General features: G+C 38.4%; 3 protein-coding genes across 6 annotated transcripts in view; 1 reads left to right on the top strand and 2 right to left on the bottom strand.

The window, feature by feature from the left end:
- btbd10a (BTB (POZ) domain containing 10a) overlaps positions 1–8,819 on the bottom strand; it is an 18,607-nt gene extending 9,788 nt beyond the window's left edge. Inside the window, exons 1-4 of one of the 3 annotated variants that reach the window (XM_047802241.1) lie at positions 8,627–8,819; positions 8,365–8,467; positions 6,317–6,905; positions 4,341–4,499 (exon numbers count right to left, since the gene is read on the bottom strand). In XM_047802241.1, coding sequence (XP_047658197.1) covers positions 4,341–4,441 — 101 coding nt within the window. In that variant the 5' untranslated portion in view covers positions 4,442–4,499; positions 6,317–6,905; positions 8,365–8,467; positions 8,627–8,819. Of the gene's footprint in view, positions 1–1,153; positions 1,533–4,340; positions 4,500–5,510; positions 5,670–6,316; positions 6,906–8,364; positions 8,468–8,626 lie in introns of those variants that run through there. The other 2 variants (XM_047802242.1, XM_027135203.2) reach the window with 2 other exon arrangements.
- Positions 8,820–20,717: 11,898 nt separating this feature from the next.
- Positions 20,718–24,599, top strand: si:ch211-176l24.4. Its single transcript, XM_027136033.2, has 2 exons — positions 20,718–20,853; positions 22,736–24,599. Exons 1-2 carry the CDS (start codon positions 20,800–20,802, stop codon positions 24,245–24,247), a joined length of 1,566 nt encoding a protein of 521 aa, XP_026991834.2. The 5' UTR covers positions 20,718–20,799; the 3' UTR covers positions 24,248–24,599.
- Positions 24,600–25,030: 431 nt separating this feature from the next.
- Positions 25,031–26,620, bottom strand: zgc:162634 (uncharacterized protein LOC555881 homolog). 2 transcript variants are annotated; one of them, XM_027136046.2, is made up of 2 exons: positions 26,319–26,620; positions 25,031–25,485 (listed from the first exon to the last, which is right to left on the bottom strand). In XM_027136046.2, exons 1-2 carry the CDS (start codon positions 26,516–26,518, stop codon positions 25,344–25,346), a joined length of 342 nt encoding a protein of 113 aa, XP_026991847.2. In that variant the 5' UTR covers positions 26,519–26,620; the 3' UTR covers positions 25,031–25,343. The 2 variants fall into 2 exon arrangements, with proteins under 2 accessions (XP_026991847.2, XP_026991857.1); XM_027136056.2 differs by having other exon boundaries at positions 26,319–26,556.
- Between the last annotated feature and the right edge of the window lie 795 nt (positions 26,621–27,415).

Raw genomic sequence — 27,415 nt, 5'->3', positions numbered from 1 at the left:
TGAATCGAATCCTTTCAGATTCAGACGTAAGAACGGGTCACTAGCGAGCGTCGTGTTTGTTGTTATTAAAAACGTGTGTTTGCTTTGTTCATTCTAAACAAAAACAATAGGTCTATTTCCCTGCTGTAGCTGTCCATGTCGAGGTCTTTACCTTGCGAGAGGCAGAAGTATTAACACTGCATGATTTCTGGACACAAATTCAGTCCTGTTTAATTAACCAAACTTATTAACCCTTTAAGTACTTGGAACAATCCGGATGGATTTTGTTCGTTTATTTTTGGTACCGGTTCGATTTCCCTGCATTTCGTTAATTATTCAAAAACCCCTCTGCTTTAGATAAAATAGTACATCGCAGGAATTTAGCTTTTTTCCTCAAACATAATTCGCGTTAAAACTAAACGGAGTGTCCTTGTGTAGGACGTTAGTGCAAAGACGTTGTGAGACAGATGCTGCGTTAAATATGACAGATGATCAGAATGATGTGTGTTAAATGATCTGGAGGCGAATTCTATCAGATATTTTAGACATGAAGTGACGGCTGCCGCACGATAAAGGGTTAACCTGCGATCCAGGACACCTAAGCGACTGAAGCTGCTGTAGATCAGACACCCTGCCCTCCATTGTTCCTCCTTCCTACAAGGTGTTCAGATCAAACCTCCTCTCACTCACACACACACACACACACACACACACACACACACACACACACACACACACACACACACACACACACTTCCTGATAATCTACAGGCACCTAAAACAATAAAAGCATTTAGAGAATTTAAACTGGTTTCCCTTAAAGAAACCTTTCCTTGCCTTTCAAACCAGGTAACAGGGTTTTCATTATTTATTTCACAATCCCTCCTCCTGTCCTGTGTGTGTGAGGGAGAGAGAGAGAGAGATAGACAGACAGACAGAGAACGAGAGAGACAGACAGACAGACAGATAGAGAGAGATAGACAGACACAGAGAGAGAGAGACAGACAGACAGAGACAGACAGACAGATAGAGAGAGATAGACAGACACAGAGAGAGAGAGACAGACACAGAGAGAGAGAGAGAGACAGACACAGAGAGAGAGAGAGAGAGAGACAGAGGTACAATAGAAACAGCTCCTTTGTTCACCCTTGAGAGCTCAGTAACGGCACCTTACCGGCGTTGTATCTCGCGCGGCTCCGTGAACACAAAGCAGCGCGGGAGGATGTGCGCGAAATGCGGGACAATGTGCGGGATGCACGCGCAAAGCAGCACGTGAGCGCCTTCAGCACACGCAGGCTTTCGGCACGACTCCGCATCCTCGGTCATTCCTCTGCAACTTTAGCATCATTCCGGGCGGGATTTTGTGTGGCTCTCTTTCGTTTGTTCGTTTGTTTGTGTGCGGTTGCCTCGTCGGCGCGGTTCATTCAGAGGAGAAGGAGAAAGGGATGGAGAGACAGAATGAAAGACATGAATGGCTGCTCGGTGCCTTGCTGACGTAGCGCGAGCCCAATGAAAGAAAAGAAACAAAGCACGCGCCACCGGAGAGTGTAATGACGAGCGAGTCACCAGGCAGGTGAATCAAAAGCGTTCGAAGCTTTTCTTACTGAATCGACTCTTTTTTTCCCCCCTTTACGATAATGGATATGAATTGTTATATATATATATATATATATATATATATATATATATATATATATATATATATATATATATATATATATATATAATTTCTACCGGTTCTGCATTTTAAACCCGAGGCGATTTAATCATCATTGCATCCTGCCTACAGATTTATCCAGATGAAGTTCTTTTAACGTGAAACAATACTAAAATGTTTTGATTCTCTGACATGAATCGAGTTCTTTTTATTTACTGAACCTGGTGGTCAAGTTTATAAGACTCGTGATTGACAGGGCAGACAGTGTAAGCCCCGCCCACACACACACACACACACACACACACACACACACACACACACACACACAGCATTATGCAAAGTTGGAATGATGCAGCAAATCCAAACCACTGTTTAATACAGTGAAACAGAAATATAGTATGCTGCACGTAAAAGTGTTTTTATTTTAATTTTCCCACACAACCTTAGTTCCTAAGTGACTTAAACCCTGCTCCAGCATGACAAGGCCCCTGTGAACAAAGCTCCTGAGCTCCATGAAGACACGGCATGGAGGAGAAGGTTAGAGTGAAGAACTCGAGTATCCTGAACATCAGTCTGACATCAGTGTCTGATCTCACTTGTAGTCTTTTAGCTAAACATACACCGAGCCAGACAGCCGTGCTCCGACGTCTAGTGTAAATCCGTATCCTAATAATAACAACAGGAAAGGAAAATAAATCTGAAACGACAAGTTGTTCGACGAGCACATACGGGTACGATGGTCAGATGTGTCTGAATAATGGACATTAAAAATAACATGACCGTGAATTTAATCGTGCATCGTTGTGATCAGGGCTCTCCGGAGAACTCCAGACGTGACTCTTGTCTAAAAAACATCCAATGGTGAATTCATTTAAATTTATTTCTCTACAAATCCTAAATATAAAGAAAGAAGAATGAAAAAAGTTATGCACCTACTGATATTATGTTTATGTAATATATAAACAATTTAGATGTATTGTGCATCACTGAGAGTTCGAAAGAATCGACTCTGTGAAATGAACAATCGGTGCGAGAGATAACGGACACACGCCGAGCACCTGATGAGGTTACTGATGGATAGGTCTTAAAGAGGCTTAATCTCTGGATGATTGTTGTGTGTGCGTGTGCGTGGGTGGGTGGAGAAAACAAAGCATAACGAGTGGGCAACGTGACAGACAAATGATGAAGCATTAGGTCTTCTGTTGTAGTAGACGAGACGAAATGAGACGAGATGGGACGCGGACGTACGCCTGGTAGGCAACAGTGGCTAAAAATAACCTGGTTAAAAACAGCTCCATTCTCAAGTTGGAGAGTCAGAGATGAAAACGGGTCTGCTGTACACTTTGTCTTTATGTCTAATACATTTGAAAGATATAGTGAGTTCTCATCTATACACAAGTCAGAACTGATCGATATTTAGCAAATTTCTAATGTAGAACAAGCTGCTTGAGGTCACGATCAAATTTCACGTCAAGTTTATGGTTCCGTTCACAGAGATTTGTTTATGTTCAACTTCAACAACATTGTTCGATTATGGCAAGACAAATTTTAAAGAGGTGTACATGAAATGTGGGATTATAAACCAAGGCAATAATGATGAAAAATAAATGATAAGGAATCATGAATGAAGAAAAGATGAAATGCGGCGAGGTTCGTGTTGACAGTGTTCTTGCAAACTCTTTTGCTACACTCTGGAATGTAGATATTTTTCTTCACAAAACCTTTACATACTTTAGTAACAATAAGTAGTAATCGTAGTCATTTCACTCACACTTCTACATTTTGCCCTCACACAAAAACTGTAGAACTCCATAAACACAGTAATCACAAGCCGCCGCATTGCGTTCGAATACGTCAAACGCATGAAATGGGAAGTGAAGTGATGAGACAAAACTACAGCTCACAGCCAAAATATCAGTTAATGCCCTATTTGGACAGGATCGGTTTATTCGGATAGGATCGAGCATACGTGGATGATTGCATCACTTGTGTCATTACTTATTACAGGAACTGATCACTTTCTCTCACTCACTCTCTCATTTTCTACCGCTTATCCGAACTCACGGGGAGCCTGTGCCTATCTCAGGCATCATTGGGCATCGAGGCAGGATACACCCTGGACAGAGTGCCAACCCATCACAGGGCACACACACACACTCTCATTCACACACACACTCACACACTACGGACAATTTTCCAGAGATGCCAATCAACCTACCATGCATGTCTTTGGACCGGGGGAGGAAACCGGAGTACCCGGAGGAAACCCCCGAGGCACGGGGAGAACATGCAGACTCCACACACACAAGGCAGAGGCGGGAGGAACTGATCAGTTTTTGTTTATTCAAAAAAAAAAAGCAGATGATCTTGTGTGTATGTGAAGCTAAATTAATGCTAAAGTAAAATCCGTAGCTGTTGTTATATCTACTCTTTTTAATCTGCCTGCAGAATCCCACGTTTCTAAATGGTTTCATTTTATTGCTCCGTTTGAAAATGCTTTCTTAGGGATTGTGTGTAGTCGAGGTTTAGAGTGTTTGTTATCGAGCCTTTGTTATTCTAAAGCATATGATTTTTGATCTGTGAACATTTGTGAAAAATGTTTGATATCTAGGAGAAGGTTACTGATACGTGTGCTACGAGACTACAAATGTTAACCGTTTCAGTTGTTAGACACGACCTCTTCATGACGCCTTTCCCTTCTTACCCGGAGTGCCGGTAAACGCGCCGAGGTCGAGAACTGGATCTCTGCTCGCAGTTCTCCGTGTCACTCGAGTTGCTGTCATAAGAAAGCGGTCGTGCAGCCATGTCTTCCCAAATCCCACGGGTTAATCGATACGGACCAGTCTGCTGCAATTATCATGCCCTGAGCAAAGACAAAAAAGAAATCATGTTTACAAAATTCAAATAACGAAACAATTCGGTAATCGTCTGAAATTCTATAACACCGTCTATTTTATTGATTAATTTCTCTCTAAGGATTTGATCAGTGAAATCTTTGTAACTATGTTTTGGTCATGTAACAGCAATAAAGTAAACATGCACAAAATAAACTACTGTAATGTATTAATGTAGTAATTCAAGTGCGAGAGAGAGAGAGAGAGCAATTATCTTCATTATCAGATATTCACTTCATCTGTGAGCGGTCATAATCTTTTGCCTTATCATTATGTAATGATTAAAGACAACAAAATGTGCTGTTATAGGAAATTAATCAGCAATGTGGTGATGTGATGAAGCCTCCATTATTCATCTTGTACCACAGTAATTTGCTAATCTCTATAGCAAACTGTAGCAAATGCTGCTTGGATTTATTCTATTTTTTTTAATTATTATTGTCATTTAGATCCTCATGATGGACAGTTTTACAGGATTATTATAGACGGATAAAAAAAATATCAAGTCAGTCAATAAGCAGAAAATTGCTGGTGTTGATCTTGATGTGATATAAGAGGAATAAAACACTTCATGACATACTGCTGTGGAAAATCATAAATAATTCATAAATCAATAATAATAATAATAATAATAATGCTTTCTCCTTTTAATATTTATGTTTATAAATGTAGCTATAAGTATGTGTAGACGTAAATAATTAAACAATTCGACAATGTTTATAGGAAGATCTATTTGTAAACAAAATAAACACACAACAGTTAATTAACACACACACACACACACACACACACACACACACACACACACACAAACACACATACACACACACAAGTAAAAGCAATACATAAAACATACACGTCTAGCTAACGCTTAGCTTAGCATAGCACTTAGCATAGCAGTTAGCATAGAACTTAGCATAGCATAGCTGCAACAAAATAACAAAGAATAAAATAAATAAACTATTTTATTGATATCTCACCGGTCTTTCACCGCCCTCGGATGTTTTATTTCAGTCTCTAACTCAGACTTCGACTTAAACTTCTTTGAATTTACAATGATAATGTCTTGCTAACGCTAATTGTGATCTTTCATAAATAAATAAAAAAGCCCTGGCTGAGTGTCAAATGGCACGAGAGCCCTTGTGCATACACACTATGGTAATGGTATGAAGTAGTGGCTTAGGCGCCCTATCTAGTTTACTTAATATGCGATGGAAACACGAACGCTCTGACGCACGGCGCATGCGTACACGCATGTTACTATGGAAACCACGTCCCAATTCAGCCATGTTAGGACGTTTGTTTATTTACCTTTAAAACACGAACAACTTTTATATATATATATATATATTTTTTTTTTTTAATTGTAGCATTTTTTATTAGAAGAATATAAAAATAAAGCACTATAAATCATACATACAATAATATATACAGTGTATATCAGCCAATACACTATATTCCATATTACAAATCTAAATAAAATAAAAATTCAAATTTAACATAAAATTCATAAAATGTTTTGCAACATTACTCCTTAACTATAAGCTTATATTAAAATACATTCTATTCTACAGAGCTGTACATTCTTTTTCATGGTCATTTTTGGAAAATATATGTGTGTGTGTGTGTGTGTGTGTGTGTGTGTGTGTGTGTGTGTGTGTGTGTGTGTGTGTGTGTGTGTGTGTGTGTGTTGGATAACAATAAATTGTTACGTATTATTATAATGTATTATTTATTTTTATTATTATTTATAAATTAATGTAATGTAATCTTTAATGTTACTCACGTGTTGTGGTACAGTCCTGCTGTGTGTGTTTGTGTGTGTGTGTGTGTGTGTGTGTGTGTGTGTGTGTGTGTGTGTGTGTGTGTGTGTGTGTGTGTGTGTGTGCGTGTGCGTGTGTGTCCCTGCTGGAGACACATAAATTGGTCCTACTCTAAAATAGTCTTGGTTTCAGTAAACATGATTACATCTCAAAGAAAATAAATGAAGGTGCTCTCTCTTACGCGTATCTAAAATAAAAGTATGTATATATCATATTTATAACAATCAGGAGAACTTTTAAAAAAGTCAATAAATTGAGATAAATACTTAAATATATAAATAGAAAGCAATAAATAGAGATGAGAGTGAGTCGAGACGGAGAGTGTCCACGTTTCACTGGGTTTCAGCCACGTCTCCATTCAATGCGCCGTGCGTAAAGTCTTGGGAACGCGTGCGCTCCAGCTTGATGCGCTCGCTGCTGCTGATTTTCCCATCATGCAACAGGGCGGTGTGTATGCCCTGCATGCGCTCCTGTAGCCACTCCTGCCTCTGCTGTATGTGTTTACGCACGCCGACGGTGTGCATCAGCTGAACTTCACTGACGGACCTCCGTCTGTTTAGGAAAACACCAGAGAACACGATAACGCGTTGAGGGTGTGATTACAAAGTGTCCTCGGTGTGTAATATCAAAGAACACAAGATACAGTTACGTTATCAGGAAATATTACACAACGATGTGCTTTTTCTTTTCGCTGAGCCATTGCATGTTTTATTTAAACCCGGAGTTTCCAAATTAATTTGATTTTTTTGCGCATTTAATATCTTCACTCCAAGGCCGTTGTGTAACATGAAGCTATCTCGGTGTATCAGGATGTCATCCTGAAACATTAAATATTTAAGGAACGATATAGTCACTTTGTTATCTATGAACAAAAAGGAAAAACTGAGATATTTCAGAACCCGACACAGTAGGAGGATGTCCTCTATTACGCCTCATGGTCGCTAGGAGTCTGAATATACAATAAATAAGGAAATGACAGAAAAGTCGACTAGCCTGAATGAACAGCTTTTCAGGAATGTAAGGATTATGTGAAATAAACAAATAGACGATCTGGACACAAACCCACAACAGACCAATATATTATTGTTATTTTTTACTAAGTTAACTCAACTTTCTTCACTTCTTAGAGGTTTTATGTTGACCAGGGATTTCTTAACAGAGAAGGTTTTTTGTTACAGAAATAACTTTTTTTAATATTATTATTTTTTAATCTCTGTTTGATAAAGGAGTTGATGTTAACACAGGGTTTACTTCTTTACAAGTTTCTTTTCTATTCCTTCTCATATATCATTTTATTTCATATATCATTTTCATTTAAAAAATGATAGAGAACTCATAAACCTTCCCCCAAATAAATGTTAGTGCAACTCCTACCACATTTTAGAAGCTATAACTATACATTACATGTACCTTGTGGAACAAAAAGGTACCTGTATTATACATTTCAAGCTTTTTGTAACAACACATTTTTTTAGGCTGTTACATAACCGTTGTGTAATGTGGAACTATCAAGTATCATGAAATCTCTGACCACCTTTACACAATGTAAATAAATAAATAAATAAATAAATAAATAGCCCTTAAGTCAAGAAAGTTAAGCTTTTAGCCATAAAGAAAAGAAGCACTCAAATTTTAACATAGTACATAATAATAAATACAATAATCTGAGTTAATATCAGGGTTTGAACAGAACTTTTAAAGCACTCAGAAATCACAGGTTGCATTAAAAGTAACGCATATGAAAAAAGAAACAAAAAAGTCATAAGATTATCCGGGGGTATTAAATGATCATTTATTTATTTACCTTCTCTGTTCTATTCTTTCTTAAAGTACAAGCAGACAGAGGATATACTCTGGATATAAGTAATAATATAAATAATAAATATTTGAGTTCTTCTGGAAATCATAAGCTTCCTGCTAGTGCTTTGATGCACATTAATAACAAATGAGATTAAAGTCTTTAAAAAGTTATATAGAAGGGAGAAAAACAAAAGAAATGACTGATACTAACCTCAGTGGTCTGCAGTCTGCTGTCATACTGTTGTACAAAACACACACACACAGAAAAACCATCGTTTTTTCCAAACTTCTGGTGGAAACCATTATTCTTCGTTCTGTAAAAAACAAAAAAAACAACAAAAAAAACAACAACAAACAAACAGGGTTTAGAGTTCAGGCTGAATTGTGGTTGGATAACAATAAATGATTATATAAGTGTCATTATTATTATTATTATTATTATTATTATTATTATTATTATTAAAGTTACTCACGTGTTGTGGTACAGTCCTTGTGTGTGTGTGTGTGTGTGTGTGTGTGTGTGTGTGTGTGTGTGTGTGTGTGTGTGTGTGTATGTGTGTGTGTGTGTGTGTGTCCGTGGAGCTGTAGGGACTGTAAAAGTCCAGTTTGTGAAGCAGGCATCAGCATTTGGAGAAGAGAGACGCGCCTTTTAAAGCGCCGCTGTTCATTGATGCGCGTCTTCGTTATTGAGCGCCGCTTTTCCGTGATAGGAGTGCGCATGCGTCACTTTTTCGTCACTCGATCATTAGACTTTAAATCTGACCTTCTGCTAAATCTGAATGAACGCCTGTATAATGGAGGAAAGGGGAGGGACAGACAGAAAGAGAGAGGGAGAGAAAGACGGACGAACAATGAAAGAAACAAAGAAAATGGTGATGATGATGATGATGATGATGATGATGATGATGAGGATGATGATGATGATGATTTTGTTTAGACCGCACCTTGATGTCATGGTAATGCTGTAGGTCAGTACATATCAGAAATAGAGCCTGGGGAAAACCCGAGAAAGTTTTCATGTATCTGAACTCAGTCATAAAACCTCACATAAAGTGCACATTAAGATTTAATTTAAATAAATAAATAAATAAATAAATAAATAAATAAATAAATAAATAAATAAATAAATAAATACATTGATGTCTGTGCAAAAATGTCTGAATGTGATAGAAATATTCTGTAATGACTTGGTTGCCTGATGTGTTTCTTACTCATTTTTTCAACATATTCTCGCATTTTTCAAAACAATTAGAGAACTGAGCAAAACTGATTGGACTGATATGAGTGTGACACTAAATATATATATTTTTTAATTAGCTTTTACAAACATTTTCCACCTAAGATTCAGACTAACAAGATAACAGTTAAAAAATGATTTAGACCAAGAATGAATAAGACATGAAAGCCTTAAAATATGAAAATAAACACATCCTTATTAGGAGACACAGCTACACCATACAGAATTAGAAAGACTGTGAGACAAAAACTCACTAACTGATTCATTCACCTGTCAGTATGTGAGAATTGAGACCTTCTGTTCCACCTCCAGGTGAAAAAAGAACTGTCCTAAGATGACTCATTAGTTAACGATGAGCGAAGCTTTCTAAATTCAGTGCAGGACTGACCGAAGAACCAAACAGGTCCAACTCATAGATCTTCTCTCACCTCTGATGGGTTTCTAGGGTTTCTCTCCAAGCCGTGAGGGACGACATGTGGAGAGACGTCACAGTGGTCTAAATGATGTCATGTCACAAGCATCGATGGTGTACAAAAACACTCCTTGCTGGAGATGCCACTTCCTGGATCTTGGGCATTGCACCTGTTGATGCACTTCGATGAAACAGATGGCAAGTAATTCATGTTGTTTTTTTAATGTACCTCATTAAGAAGATTTATGGAAATGTCACCCCTGTGCTGATGACCCTTTTGCGGAGTCATTGTTGGCATGTCATGGTGTGGGTGTCTTCTAAGCCACCCATGCCCACCAACATGCTGACCTTTGGCCTTGACATGAGATCATATACCTCATCTGCATGGTTGTAGGCAGTAAAAATGCTCTTTACGGAGGTCAGGGAAGATCTACAGGCAAAGCCATAGTTCTCATTACCTCATGCTTGACCAATGCGAGTCGCATCGTTTCAGGTATGCACCATTACAATGCGAGGGGGATTAAAATAGGAGGAGCATATGGTCCGATTTGGATATGGTGATATTTTGCTCTCAACATACTCTGTGAATAAACTGCAGTAACTTGCCCTCGGTACTGGTGAACACTTTGGTCCAAATATTCAACTAAATATCCAGAGGTGGAAATCTGAAAGGATGTGTTTGAGATCTAGTTGCTGTCCTATCCACTTGGACAATGTAACTGATAGATAGCAAAAGAGAGAGAGAGAGAGAGAGAGAGAGAGAGAGAGAGAGAGAGAGAGAGAGAGAGACACACACACAACAAAAAAGACAGAAACACAGAGAGAGAGAGAGAGAGAGAGAGAGAGAGAGAGAGAGAGAGAGAGAGCGAGCAAAAAGACAGAGACACAGAGAGAGAGAGAGAAAGAGAGAGAGAGAACAAAAAGACAGAGACACAGAGAGAGAGAGAGTGAAAGAGAGAGAGACACACAACAAAAAAGACAGAGACACAGAGCGCGAGCGAGAGAGAGAGAGAGACACACAACAAAAAAGACAGAGACACACACACAGAAAGAGAGAGAGAGAGAACAAAAAGACAGAGACACACAGAGAGAGAGTGAAAGAGAGAGAGAAAGAGAGAGAGAGACACACACACACAACAAAAAAGACAGAGACACAGAGAGAGAGAGAGAGAAAGAGAGAGAGAGAGAGAGCAAAAAGACAGAGACAGAGAGAGAGAGTGAAAGAGAGAGAGAGAAAGAGAGAGAGAGAACAAAAAGACAGAGACACACAGAGAGAGAGAGTGAAAGAGAGAGAGACACACAACAAAAAAGACAGAGACACAGAGCGCGAGCGAGAGAGAGAGAGAGAGAGACACACACAACAAAAAAGACAGAGACACACACACAGAAAGAGAGAGAGAGAGAACAAAAAGACAGAGACACACAGAGAGAGAGTGAAAGAGAGAGAGAAAGAGAGAGAGAGAGACACACATAACAAAAAAGACAGACACAGAGAGAGAGAGAGAGAGAGACACACACACACACAACAAAAAAGACAGAGAGAGAGAGAGACCACAAAAAAGACAGAGACACAGAGAGAGAGAGAGACAGAGAGAGAGACAGAGAGAGAGAGAGCGAGAGAATTTGAACTGCATGCATATTTTTGCACTTTACTGATATACATAATATTCTATATTCGACGGCTCTCACTCTACCGTATTCAGATCCAATCACTATATTAAGATACTACATTTTTTCTTTTTTTATATCTTTTATTTTTCTCTTGCAGTTTTTCACCATATTTTCTATTTATGCCCTACTTCTACTTTATTCTACTTTATTTTATTTTTATTCTTTTACCTGTTAATTGTTTTATTTTTATTCTTTTACCTTACTGTTAATTGCCTCTATATCTATATCAAGGTCAGTTGTAAAAAACATTTCATGTATGACTGTGAATTTATTTTGATTATAACAATGGACATCGTCTAAAAGTAACTTTACAGAACATGAGATATAGTACAAAAAGTTTAATATTAATATTATTAATATTAATATCAGATTTAAATTGAAATGTGTTTGTTTTTATCCCTAATGAACAAGTCTGAGGTGACTACGGTGAGGAAAACCCCCCTCAGATGGAAGAGGAAGAAACCTTGAGAGGAACCAGATTTAAAAGTGAACCTCGTCCTCATTTGGGTGACACTGAAGGGTGTGATTATAAACTGTTATAAACACCAAAGAGTGTTATTATGGATAATGCCTTTTCTAAAGTCATATACAGTCTGACAATTGTGTATTGATGAGGAGGATGTTGTTCTTGAAGACCACACGGAGCTGGCATCTTCTCTTAGAATGTCCGAAATCTTCATGAAGCGGAACACAACTGGAGCTTGTACGTATCGAGATCCTCATAATGTTGACTTCAAAAACCCACTGAAAACCTTCAAATAACCTTCAAATAAAATCTTAACTGAAATTGAATTGAAGTAAAATATACGTCTTCACCAGAATGTTCCTTAAGGAGAACCGTTCATCTCAAGGCCAGTATTTTCAGTGACAACACACGTCTGACACGACGACCTCCCTGAACTCTGAGCTTCCTTACCAACATTAAAATAAGCGTCTTGATATAAAAGATATAAAAATAGCGAAACACGGCAAGCAGGGATTCGGCACGGATCGTGCATGAGCAAGCAGAAAAAACATGGTTGTGTCCGGAAACTTTCAGTTCAGCACCGCTTCCTCTGAGTCAGCTCGGAATTTTTTTTTCCACGGATGACATCAGCTCTAATGTGGAAAGACTCGTGTTCTGAGATGGTTTTAGTGTTCAACAGAAAGCCTGAAGACCAGACACGAGCTCAAAATACACTCTTTAAAAAAAACAAAAGGTCCTTCCAGGTGTTTCAAATCCATCTCAAATTGCTAAAAAGCTTTTTATGATTTGTTTTAGCTTTTTCTTTCTAAAATTGATTCTGTCCTGTCTTTAAGTTCGCCCTAACTTTGGTCATATCACAAAAAACAGAATCAAATCTATCTAGTAGTTCCTATGTAATCAAATTTAAGATTATTAAACCTATTTCTTTAACACTTGTACTGGTTTTATCATTTATGTCATCTGTGTTAGCGTAATTTTGCTATTTTTAGGTTTGAATATAAATTTCAGAGGTTATATAGGTTAAATAATTATACATTTGGCTCCTATTAATCTAAGGTTTCATATATTGGTTTGCAATATATGTAGTTTTACTTTCCATGGAATCATCACTTCTTGACAGGCTGCAAAAATAAATAAATAAATAAATAAATAAATAAATAAATGCCTGAGTAAACAGTGTGAATGTCCTGTACATTATTGTTCTATTCTCCTACAGCCTCTTCTGTGATCAGACGTGTTGGTTGGACTTTCTCGTCTACAAGGACTTTTAGTCACTTTATCCTTTCTACTAATTTCAGGTTAATTATCCGTCCTCAGAATCTACGAATATCTCCTAAAAAATTCCTTCATCTGTGGGTTTCTTTTGAACAGGTAGCTCCTCATTACTAGATCCTCCAGAACTGGTTCTTGTCATCTTCTTGGACCTCTGATGTAGCAGTGGTGTAGTCTACTACGTGATACGCAGGTATACGCCGTATACCCACTAGGAAAGAACAAGGATTTCCGTATACCCACTTAAAAAGCGTTAGGATACGTAACAATATCATTTTGTGACAGAACTTTCATTCATAAATTCACCCCGTCTGTGTTGCGAACACAGACTGTGGTTGCGATTGCGAATCACTAACGTTTTTGGACCATTGGTGCTTCCGTGGCCTGTGAGTTTTGTGGTGTAAATTTGAAATTAACTAACTAACTTAAAAGAAGATATGAAACAAAAGCAGACTCAAACTACACTCTGAGTGTGTTTTCGGAAGCCTGCGCCTAAAGCTACAGCAGCTTCGGGTGACATTTCACCCACAGCCCGAGTACAAATGTATTTGGAAAGCTTTGTAAACTACCAGTTCATTCAGTTCATAATATTTTGCAATGAAAGTGTGTTGGTGATAGAACCTGAACAAATGTTAATTGTTCACTCTTAAATGTACATTGAAAATTGACAGCTGGTGGAGTCTGGGCTCCAGGTCCCATGTCCATGTGGCATTTGGGGCTGGGTGTAGCTCTTGGAGGTGTGGTTCGCTCAGGAATGAAAATTGTGTTATTTTTGAAAATATCATCTTTTGTTTTAAACAGAAGAAAGAAACTCATACAGTTCTGGAACAAATTGAGGGTGAGGAAATGGCACGGTTTTCATTTTTGGGTGAACTTTACCTTTAAGAGTTACCTTTAGCCTTGGGTGTTGTATGAGTGTGGGACCTGGAGCACAGGTTTTATCAGCTGACTGTCTTTTGTTGTTTATAATAAATTGGAATGTTGATAACACATAAGCAGTCTTTAATAATGTTCTAAATTACATGTAGATGCATGTTTCATGCATTAGTGAGTGTGGTGGTGCCTATGGGGTGTCGCTCTAGGATGGGGCTGGGAGGGGGGGGGATCACAGTATACTCACTACAAAAAACTAGACTACACCACTGCTCTGAAGGCTTGATTGGTATTATAATCTACAATCTAAAGAACACATCCATAATACAAATGTACACCAAACTACTCAGGAAAAAACTTACTACTAGGCAAGTAGTTTTATATTTAAATATTAGAAAACAAACAAGCAAACAAACAGACATAGCCACTGTATTTTAGACTCGGTACAACAATAACTAGCTAGTTTAAAATGCGACCTCATTCTTTCAGGCCAAACCACACAACATTCATTCATTCATTTATTTTCTACCGCTTATCTGAACTTCTCGGGTCACGGGGAGCCTGTGCCTATCTCAGGCGTCATCGGGCATCGAGGCAGGATACACCGTGGACGGAGTGCCAACCCATCACAGGGCACACACACACTCTCATTCACTCACACTCACACACTACGGACAATTTTCCAGAGATGCGGTTAGCACGTTCACCTCACACCTCCAGGGTTGTGGGTTTGATTCCCGCCTCCACACAACATCATACATAAAATTTATATCAGGTTCTAAACAACACAGTTATGTGACACTGAAATCCTTAACACAGTATTTCACACTGAATCATTTACTTGTCAAAATTGTGTAGAATTATATATTTAAATCATTCTGCTAGTTATAAAGACAAGAAACCTTGTAGTTTAAACTATAGTTTCCTGAAATCTTGCTTTTCTTGAGGCTCCGCTCCTGGCTGGCTCACCAGTTGTTACCAGTCCTTTATAAATATAATAAGAAATGTTCACATCTTCAATTTTACTGAGATTTTAGCAAATATTTTTATTTTATTTCCAAACCCATCATCTGATTTGATTAACTTCCTGACATCAGTGTGAAAATGAGACGAGGCTTTCTTTGTGACTGTGATGGTCTGGACATTGGGGCAGATGGAACCTGAGGTGAGCTCAAAACATACACGATTAACACATACAGGTTGATGAAGCTGAAATTCTGCAGCCTTTTAACACCGCTATGCTGTCGTCATGGAAACGTTGGCAGAGACGCATGTTCTAACAGCTGCACAGCAAAAAACAATGTAATGAACAATGTCATAGCATTTGCAGGTAAGCATGAATGTAGCATTTAAGGGACTGGAGCATCAAGAGCAGAATAAATGAAAATAATAATTTCTTAAAGTTTTCCTTATTAAGTGTTTATTAAATTTTTTTTAAAAGATAAAGATAACAGAAATCCGAACGGAACTGAAACGGCTTCAGTCAAAGTCGCAACTTCACCTTATAAGGTAACATTTTAAACAGTCACAGCGAGGCTTATGAGAAAATGTCATTACTGACTAAACCCCTTGTTTTCTGAGGTTTCCTTTCAATAACACTTTAACGGCCATGCGTTACGCCGCCTGCTCTGACGACACACAGGCTGTAGCCTTAAATCTTCTCGACAGCACACAGACCCACAAAGCTCCATGGTGACGTCTAACAACCTCATGGCATGAAGCCAGAGTGCTCCCAACAACCTGGGTGCGATTCTCACTTTCACAGAGATATAGACAGTGATATAAACATGTCTCGTATTCTACAGTAAAAGAGTTTCTCTTGCTAAGATGTGTTCAACAAAAAACCCTGAAAAAAAACACAGATGCACAAAATGATCATGCATACACAACTAAATCAACAAAACCTAACAATGATAACCTGCAGCAGTTCTTAAATCATGTTAATACAAGAATTTAGTCTCTATATCAAATTTATTTTATTGCACTAAACAGCATTGAATGTGTAGGTAGTGATGTTCTTGTTTACCGATTTTGTTTACAGATTTAAACACATTTCCAATTTTATTTAACCCTTCAATTTCTTAGACCCTTTCTTAAATCTACAGATTTCCATTTAGTTTTACTAAATAGTGATTACTGAGTAATATGCTTTAGAAATTAAACTGAAATAAAACAAGATTTTTTTTAGAGTTAAAGAGTTAAATTTGATGATAATAATAATAATAATAATAATAATAATAATAATAATAATAATAATAATAATAAACATGTCCCCTACAGGTTTCTTAAGTAAAAGTGTTAAAGTAGAAAATCATGAAAGTGCTTCACATGCACATTTTTACAGCCCCCCCACAATTGACATAACATTTTATTTTACATTTTTTTCATGCTTGTTTGTTTCTTTATTAACTTTTGTAATAAATTTATTTTCACACAGGATTTTTTATGATTCATTCATTTCCATGTTTGACTTTTTACGCAATTTATTTATTTCTGGCATGATTTTCACGAGTAATTTTTTTTTTCCGATAAAAAAAAACCCACAATTACACAATTATTTTACTCTCTTTTTTTACACTTGCTTTTTTTCTTTTTTCTTTTTTTCCCACAATTCATTTCACTTAATTTGTAGATCATTTTTACACATCTAAGACATTTTTATGTGCTCATGTGCTTTTTACATACCTCTAATTATATCATTTTAACTGGACATTTTAAGTGATTTTATTTTCATTTTGTTCATGTGATGTGACAAATCATTACAAATTACTTACCTGATCATGTGTAAAATATTATGGGTATTATATTATGGGTTTTTTCCATATAATAAGGGTTATAAGCACTGAAAGTAAAATTGTAAGGTTTATTGTTTATGGAGTAAACAATATGAAAGAAATGTAAAGTATTTGTGTTCAGGTCTTCATCGGTGAACATTTAAAGACTTCAGTGGGAATTAATTTGTGTTAAGTCTGTGATGAACTCAGATATGACTCTGACCTGTTAGTTCCTCAGTACACAATTCCACTGGTTACACAATTCCACTTGACTATAAACTGTTGTAGAAATGACAATATTTACAATGACATTATTTCCTGTCCAGTGTCACCCAAATGAGGATGAGGTTCTCTTCTGAGTCTGGTTCCTTTCCAGGTTTCTGCCTCATATCATCTCAGGGAGTTTCATTAGTGATAAATGTTAGACATAAATAATAACTTAATTTAAACCTTTACAAGTTTTATTCTGTTTCATTACTTCCATAAAGCTGCTTTGAGACAATGTCGATTATCAAACATACCTGAAGAGATCGGTCTATAATTAGAACTTTAAACAAAAGATAATACAAAATGACAGTAAAATCCACACAGAATAATCTGCACCCATCTGCAGGGAAGATTAACAACGTTTTATTTTTACACGTGAATCAGAAGTAGTGAGTTTCGGTCGTTTTGAAGGAGTCTTGCTGTGAGAGAGAGAGAGAGAGTGAGCGAGTTTCCACAAAACACATTCTCCCTGAAGCTTGACAGGACCAGTGGTGGAAATCATGTCAGCTATTGTTGGCTGACGTGATACCGCTTTAAGCTGCTTCAAGACATTTTCCCACAATAAAGCGTAGAGTGCCCCCTTTTGTGAGAAAGTCACGACTGGGACAGGAAACCGAACCCGGTGACGCAGAGAGGAGGAGACAGGAGAGAGCACTGACTCACAGGACCAAATGGAGCTCATGTTGTCACGCCTTATTTCCATGCCAACTATGCTCACAAATTCACAGGATCACAGATATACCACGGAGTGCAAAGGTTTGTACACCCTTCATTTTAAAGCCAGAAAAAGATACATTTATTAATACATGTAAATTTCACATTGTGATGTTTTCAATTTTTTTCGGTAAACAGAAACATGGAAACCGAACGATCCAGACGATTGATACTGTAAGTAAGATTCTGAGGCGTAACGGAACAGCTACTGAAACTCTTCTTCTGGAGGATTTCTGGATACGGTTCCAGTCCAACAACAATGTATGCATGAACATGTTACACTTCTTTGCAGTGTCTATAGTGTCTTACATCCTGTCCATTCATTCATTCATTCATTCATTCATTATCTACCGCTTATTCGAACTTCTCGGGTCACGGGGGAGCCTGTGCCTATCTCAGGCGTCATCGGGCATTGAGGCAGGATACACCCTGGATGGAGTGCACATCCTGTCCAATTTTACTAAAAAAAAAAAAAAAGAAAGACTAAAGAAAAAGGTGCGGGGCTCAAGGAGGCAGAGTGAGGATCCATTTGGAAGAGGTACAGTACAATGATAAAAGAGGGCTTGGTCAAACCGATTAGGGTTCACACCAGGAGAAAGAACGCCAAAGAGCAAACAGAATACAGAGGTCAGATACATCATCAGCACCAAGACCAAAGTCATACATGGGATATCCTTTCAAAATAAACACAGCCCACATGATTCACTGAAAAACTCTAAGGATTCACAACCATTCATTCACTCACTCATTTTCTACCGCTTACCGGGCTCGGGTCACAGGGAGCCTGTGCCTATCTCAGGCGTCATCGGGCATCGAGGCAGGATACACCCTGGATGGAGTGCCAACCCATCACAGTGCACACACACACACTCTCATTCACTCACACACACACACACTCCGGACAATTTTCCAGAGATGCCAATCAACCTACCATGCATGTCTTTGGACCGGGGGAGGAAACCGGAGTACCCGGAGAAAACCCCCGAGGCACGGGGAGAACATGCAAACTCCACACACACAAGGCGGAGGCGGGAATCGAACCCCCAACCCTGGAGGTGTGAGGCGAACGTGCTAACCACTAAGCCACCGTGCCCCCCCGATTCACAACCAATGAACGGTTAATGTGTTTTTTTGTGAAACAAACACAAAAAAACCCCCAGAAAAACTAACTAAAAAAGTGATTCAAAACACAAAAAGTACAAAAAGTAAAAGTACTGTATTGCACCGTCGCTTAAGGTACGAGGCAGACATTCATCAGGACTATTCTACAGGTTTGCATTCAAGTCTCCATCAAAGAACAGTCGATAACTTAAATAAACTAGAATCAAATTCCTGGTTGCACATTACTGAAAATGATTTATAATCGCTCTGTAATCCGGTGTCACCCAGACGAGGACCGGTTCTCTTCCGAGTCTGGATCCTCTCAAGATTTCCTCCTCCTATCATATCTTATATATAGGGAACCATTTATATATGATGTACATATTTCTGTAAACCTGCTTTGTGACAACGTTCTTTGTTAAAAATTCTATACAAATAAAATCGAATTAAATTAAATCTCTGTCCCACACCCAGGTGGTAGGATGAACTTTCCCTGATGGTCCGAACAGACGAGACACTGTCTGACTTCACCAATCAACTCGCATTAGCACTTTGTTGATCTACTACTTAAATAAATCATTGCCTTGCGTTTCCTCTACAAAATATACATATAGACTGATCCTAAGTAGAGCTTATTATTAGGATGGGTGTATGCGAGAGGAAGCGGAAAGAAAGTCTTCTCAAAGCTTTTGTATGAGAGCTGTATGTCCTAAATAAGAACATAGTTAGTCACAAAAATATTGGCACCCAAGGTTAGGAAAATAATGTTCTTTTGTGGTTAATTAGTTTAATCTCACACAGGATATAACGTAAGTACGTTCTTCCCGCAGGCCATTCGGAGTCTAAATCAAGAAACACCCAGGATCTACTGTAGTACTGGACCTCTCTCTCCATCTACAATGTTTTTATGCACACTTTTTTTTTTTTTGCACTGACACTATAACTCTAGACTTGCACAGCACAGTGCCACTTTACACACTATATACACTATTTACACACCATACTGCACCTGGACACTTTAAGGACAATCTTTAAAAAAACATACACATTTATGTATATGTATATTTATGTATATACATTATTTCTCCACTTATATTTTAATACTTTATATAGTTTTTTATATAGTTTATACTTTTTTATTTATCTATCTCCTTTTGGTTTTGGTTTATTTTTTTATTATTATCCTAAATTACATTCCCTTTTTTATGCTTATATACCAGACAGTTGCAAAAAGCATTTCACTGCATGTCGTACCCTGTATGTAGGTGTATGTGACAAATAAAAATTGATTTTTTCACTTTTGAAGAGAAAGATGGGCCACTATGGGGGTTAGTGCTGTGTGGACACTGTACTTAACATCACAGTCTACTCTATTGCCCCAGAAGGCAAATTGTCTCAGCAATTATAGTAAGTAAGCAAGCAAGCAAGTAAGTAAGTAAGTAAGTAAGTAAGTAAGTAAGTAAGTAAGTAAGTAAGTAAGTAAGTAAGTAAGTAAATGAATGAATGAATGAATGAATGAATGAATGAATGAATGATATTACAAGACGACCGGATAACACGAAATAATACAAAATTTCCGTGTAAAAATATCTAAATTTCACTTCCAGATAATTTTTTTAAAGCATGTCAAAGTAGCTGCAAAGAACTGAATAACAAATAAAATACTAAATTAAATTAAATTAAATCATTTCTGTAGTATTTTAACTTAAGGCCCAGGAGTAAAACAAACAAGCACAGTATTGTAGATAAAGTACAACAACGGAGGGATGTTTCTACTGTATATTTTCCAGCATTTATTGGGGGCGAAAACTTGTGCACTTCGATGTTTCACCGCGTTATGACTAGACTGCGCATGCGCAATGACAGAAGAGGGCGAGTGCTACATAATTGCACACCGTGCTGATGTCCGACAGGTAAATTTATTTCCTTTTTTTTCCCACTTCTTATAACAGTTTATTTTACAATTAAACCCTGTCTGGTTTAGTGTTTAGTGGCTTTTTTTGCGCGTTTATTACTTTGTATTCTCTGTTATTTTAAAGCAGGAGTCGTAATTGAGCTACTTTTATAGCGTCACATTTTCCTGTCAGACTTTTAATTAGTTCATTATCGAGTAACTTTTGTGCTTTAAAGTAAGCTTTACAACGCGAATAAGCTACAAAATACGACAAATTCACTGAAATGAAACCGAAACGCTAACGAACACACGATATTAGCCGAGTGTATTGATACAAAACGGCAACGTTACACTTAAAACGCGTCACGTACTAAAAAGTATCTATACTATATATACTAGGTGTGACGTCACAACAGGGGCTACATTGAGTTCAAAGATGGAGCATGTCCTTATAAGGAAGAATGTGCTGCTGTTCTGAAACCACGTTTTGTCTGAGATAATGAAGCAATGGATAGTCTGATATCACACCAACAGGGTTCTCAAGGTTTGAAGAAAGCCAAGAGTGACATTTCCATCACCCCAGCGACCCCCCGACCCCCCCCCCCAATAAAAAATAAAATAAAAATAATTGTGTTTCACCAGGATCACTGACCACATTTTAACCAAATACAAAGTATTTGTTCAATTTCCATTTATTAGAGTGAGTGAGTGTGTGTGTGTGTGTGTGTGTGTGTGTGTGTGTGTGTGTGTGTGTGTGTGTGTGTGTGTGTGTGTGTGTGAGTGTGTGAGAGAGAGATCGCCTTTTTGGACACCTTTATCATTTGTAATGTTGCTCCCATATAAAACAGTTCGGCTCAAGCCCAGCTACATTTAGGGTCATGATTGAGGACGATGTCCCGTCCGGAGACGAGCTGTTTCGTGTTGAGGTTTTGTTCAAACCGACCATCAAAAATACCATCACTAATGTATGTTTTGTTCTTCATTGGTTGTTGTGTTAAATCTTACCCAGATACAATAGTGCTATTTTCTGATTGGCTGTTGTGTAGCCTCTTTTTTTTGATTGGCTGATAAGTGTCAGGCTCGACTAAGAACTCCAGGGGAGACGCGCTCGATTCCTGCCCGGTTCCATAGAGACGGCGGTGCGGACTGATACGTTTTGGGCGCTGCGGCTTATTAAATATATGATAAATAGTCAAAAAGTTTTTCTGTGTGAGAAATACGATGTGTGGCAGGAGAGCGTGAGAAAAGACCCAAATGCGTGACTGTCGCGTTAATGCGTGACACTCGACAGCCCTGCATCAACCACCACATGGACCCCAGAGCGATGTCTCTGTGATATGCAGTGCTTGAGAAAGAGGCCATGGAAGTCAGACATTTTAGCTGGAGCTTTAATCAGTGAAATGTTTTGGACAATCTGAGCCCGGCTCATATAAAAGCATGATCTGGGCATCGTGTTCTGGACATAATTGAATCCCTCACAAGCAAGTATTTACCTGTAATTACCACTACTAATAGTGGTAACAGAGACACAGAGCACGATTTTACACCATGTGATAACTCCATGAGGGAGCGAACAGTCTAACAGACAATAACGTGTGTGTGTGTGTGTGTGTGTGTGTGATATCTCTGTCTTTTAACCATGTGTAAGACTATCAGTGTGATAGTTAATGAACATTTTTTACCTGAATATCCACTACACCGGATGTCTATTAGGTTAACTATATATTTCCTACAGCAGTTTTGCTTCATAATCCAGTTTTATTCATTCACAATTCCAGTTTTTCTGTAATCTGGAAAGCCTCTTAACGAAGAGGAATTTAGTACATTTACAAATTTCCAGTTTGTGCTCATGGGAAATACCAATAAGGAGGTTTACTAATCAACATTTTTTTATCTTGCAGAACGAGATGGCTTCTGTGAAGGTGTCAGGGAGCATGCCGTTAGCCAACACTTGTTTGGATGACCCCAAAAAACACAAGAAAAAAAAGGTCAAGAAACCAAAAAAGGAAAAATCGGATAAACATAAATCAAAGCCAAAAGGTAAACAGAGTCTGAAGGATTACTCTGACATTTGCGACACGAACTTCACTGCAGACTGGCCGGAGATCAAGAAGAAGAAAAGAAAAAAGAAACACGATTGCAGTTTGAACGAAGAGTTTTTTCTGACACAGAATAAAAACCTCAAACTGTCAAAGCGAAACAAGCTCAACAGGAAAACCTGCGGTGTTGCGGACACACGAGCGGCCAAAGATGGCGTCCGCTCACGACCTGGTGAACAGGAAGCGGTGCGGCCGGTTAAAAGCTTAATACGAAAAGAGAAGAAACATAAAAAGAGAGTCGTTTTTAACCTGCCGCCGGTGTTGCTAGAACCTAAACCACTACAAGATCCTTCTGTGGTGAGAGACATCTTTCAAAACCAGCACTCTAACGCCAGATCTCCTGCAGATGGACGTCACAGCAAGCCGGCCATGGAAGAAAATGGCACGGAGTCTCAAACTACGTCTGATGATATCAACAGCCAAGATCTTTTCATCACACAGAAGACGTTCTCAGATCCTTACATAGACCTCTGCAGCAGTACGAGTGCTGAGGAAGCTCTAGAACTTCACGGTTACACAGAGATACGTCCAGAGCCTCGGTCCTATACAGCATCATCAGGAAAGGAATCATCTAGAGAACCTCAGTCTTATACAGAGTCAATGCCAAGGAAACAATTATGTCCAGAACATCAGTATTATACATCATCATGTCCAGATCCTCAAGCTTCTACAGCATCATTAACAAAGAAGCATTCATATCCAGTACATCAGACTTATACAGTGCCATTAACAAGGAACAGGTCATGTTCAGAGCCTCAGGCCTTTATAGCATCATCAGCAAAGAAGCTGTCATCTCCAGAACCCCAGTCTTATACATCATCATCATCATCATCGCCAAGGAAATGGTCATGTCCAGAGCCTCAGTCATTACCAAAGAAACCATTGTGTCCACATCATCCATCATATCACCCATCACCACTAAGGAAGCTGTCACACGGTCACAAACATGATGCTTTTACTCAGACGGAAAACTTCTTCACTTCTCCTCTCCTCGCTACTTCTCTCAGGTTCCGTCAACAGAGCACAAGCACAGAAGAACCGATGGACCTGAGCCTGCCGAAAAGACCTCGGCGAGAAGCCGTCAGGCGAGCGTCCGGAGATGAGCGTATCCCTGACCCGAACGTCACAAACCCGACGCAGATCGACGACGGCGACTCGCATTTAAAGAGCAAAGCCGACCTGTCTCAGCTGAAAGTGGTTCAGACGCGGCTCAACGAGTCCTTCTTCTTCAAGCTGAAGGGAGAGGCGGATTCGCCAAAGCCGTTGTCGCCGCTCATGAAATTAGCAGGAAGCATCGAGAAGAAGAAGCCATGACAACATCAAATAAGTTAAAAATAATTCATTCTGGTCTGTGTGTTTGTTATCGAGGTAAAATATTTTAAGTTCATTATTACCAAGTTCACTTTGTTCCGTTTCAGTTTATTTTATATTCTAGGGAGCCTTATATTAAAATATATTCTATATAATCTGCAAGTCAAATGCGCTTCTGGTTAAACGATATAAAAGTGAAAAGTTTTGTTGAACTGATAACTGTTTAAAAACATGTTTAATATCTTTAGCACTTTCATTAGACACACGTTCATAATTTGCTCACACTGTGATTTTAGAACCGTTTTAGAAGTTATAATAATTTAACAGCAATAAAAACAATGACAAATATTTGGCAGTCGGTGTACATCGTGTGTGTGGTGATGTTTTTCAACCTCAATACAATAAGCACAAACAAAAGGAAAAAAATTTTTTTTGCAAATATCCAGCATTCATTCAGGAAAGGCTTTAATGAATTAAGGCAAAATTTGTGTTTAGACTTTTCTTTTTTTAAGCATTTGGTCTTTTTAGAAAGGGAACAAACCACTGATCTATCAGAGGGAATAATTTGCAGGTGTTTGGGTCTGATGGATGGATGGATGCATTTTTCTTTGTCTCACTCAAAAGCTGTAGCTGAAACTTCTAAAAGGTTTGACAGTGAGAACTGGTGGAAGTAATAAAACGCACCCGTTTTAACCGACCATCTACGAACCACGTGTAAGAACCAAATGTAACACGTAAGAAAACATTTTAAATTGGGATGTTAGTAAGAACACACGTTTGAACACATTTCCTGTTTAAAGAAAACTTTATTTACATCTCTCAGTTGTGCCGGAACAGCTTGATTCCCATCCATTTCCACAGATAGAAAAAGACGTACACGGGAATAGTGACGGGCAACAACAGACTAAAAAAACACACACTGGTGGTGTCTGTGCAGCCCTGTGGGAAGTTTTCATCAACGCTTGAGGAGTACAGGAGGCCCAGTAAGGACAGGACGGGGACTAAAACCGTGACCGTAGACAGAGAGAACAGCATTTTGCCTGTCTGGGTGAGTGTGTGTGTGTGTGTGTGTGTGTGTGTGAGCAGACAAACTCTCGGTTTAAGACGAAGTCGGTTTTTCAGCCCCTTCGGTGTTCTGGATCAGGCGTGCATCCTGAGGAATCATATTCGGGATGCCATCTAGAATGGGATACGCAATGCCAAGCTCTTCGTTGATTAGTTCGTTTGTTGTTTCGTTGTATCTTTAAAAAATAAAAACACAGACAACAGACCTGTAGTCAGAAAGCATATTCATTACACAGTTAAATCTACAGGATGTCCCAAAAGTCTTAATACAAATTGTAAATGAAAACTACAACTAGCAAATCATCCTCAGCATGAATCTTGTGTCCTTGTGAACCCAAACAGACGTTTTACAAGACTCCAGTTCATCCCAAAGGTGTTCAGTGGGGTGGTGTCAGGGGCGGGAGGCAGAGCTCGGTGTCGGGGCTCGGAGTCGGGGCTTGGTGTCGGGGCTCGGTGTCGGGGATCAGAGTCGGGGCTCGGTTTCGGGGATCGGTGTCGGGGCTCAGAGTCGGGGATCAGAGTCCGGGCTCGGTGTCGGGGATCAGAGTCCGGGCTCGGTGTCGGGGATCAGAGTCGGGGATCGGTGTCGGGGATCAGAGTCCGGGCTCGGTGTCGGGGATCAGAGTCCGGGCTCGGTGTCGGGGATCGGTGTCGGGGCTCAGAGTCGGGGATCTGTGTCGGTTCTCGGTATCTGGGCTCTGTGTCAAAACTCAGAGTCGGGGCTCAGAGTCAGGGCCCCAGTTCTTCACCTCCACACAAACACACTGATTCACACAGAAATCATTATTTCTAACTGTAGAGTTTTATATTAAACACTTTATATTATATTATGTTTATATTAAACACTTTATATTATGTTTATATTAAACACTTTATATTATGTTTATATTAAACACTTTATATTATGTTTATATTAAACACTTTATATTATATTATGTTTATATTAAACACTTCTCTCTCACGATGCGATGTCGGGACTGAAAGTGTTTACTGCAGATAAAACACCTACCTGAGAGGTTTTTTAGACAGAGGACACACAAGGAACTCCAGTAAAGAAACGTCGAACGCCTTTTCCCCAGAATCCTTCACGCCACCGGAACCGGACAAGTTTCTCTCCGAAATCTGAAGCGGTCGCAAAAATGTCCTGATATTTATAAATCTGTTAAAGCTACAACATTCCGCAGCTAATCTCAGTGCAGCGGGAGACATAATCCGAGCCAAATGCGGTGGGTTTAAAAAGAAACTCGTTCGACCTGTTTTCGGTTATGTTTGACCGCCTGATGCTTCTGGTCCGTCTACAAAATCGTCCCGGAAGAAACAAAAACCGCTAACACAAACATTCCTAACAGTTTTCAATCTGAAAAGGTTTTATACAATTTGTGCAAAATATATAAATAAAATATTAAGTACAAACAAGTAAACACATTTCAAATTAATTAATTCAATGTTAAATGCAAAACAACGACGCACGTTTTCACGTGGCCACACGGTGGCAGTGTTGCTGCATTTACTTATTCAATAATAATAATAATAATAATAATAATAATAATAATAATAATAATAACAACAAAAAATAAAAACAATAATACTAGTAATAATAATAATAATAATGATAACAACAAAAATAATAACGATAATAACAATAATAACAACAACAATAATTAGATAATAATGAAAATAATAATAATTACAATAGTAATAATAATAATAATAATATTGATAATAATGATTATAATGACAACAACAATAATAATTACAATAGTAATTATTGTTATTATTATTGTTGTTTTCCCATGGAACTGGCATAATAATAGATAATGATTAAAATATATTTTCAATAAAATCCAAAATATTAAATGTGTTGTTTTAATACAGTTTAGAATTAATAAATAGACAGCTTGGTTTGTTTTATATATATATATATATGGGTGTGTGTGTGTGTGTGTGTGTGTGTGTGTGTGTGTGTGTGTGTGTGTGTGTGTGTGTGTATAGGAGTTTAATGTGTATTTTGTGTTTTGGGCTCTTTATGAAACTTTGCTGTGTGTGAGAGAGAATATTATTTCTGTCCCCGAAGCGGTTTTCCTTTGAGCCCAGAGAAAAAACACT

This window comes from Tachysurus fulvidraco, chromosome 17, assembly GCF_022655615.1.
Source record: "Tachysurus fulvidraco isolate hzauxx_2018 chromosome 17, HZAU_PFXX_2.0, whole genome shotgun sequence".
In the NCBI taxonomy this organism is placed as follows: Eukaryota; Metazoa; Chordata; class Actinopteri; order Siluriformes; family Bagridae; genus Tachysurus; species Tachysurus fulvidraco.
The sequence above is the reverse complement of the archived record's forward strand: the minus strand, read 5'-3'. Positions and strand labels throughout refer to the sequence as shown.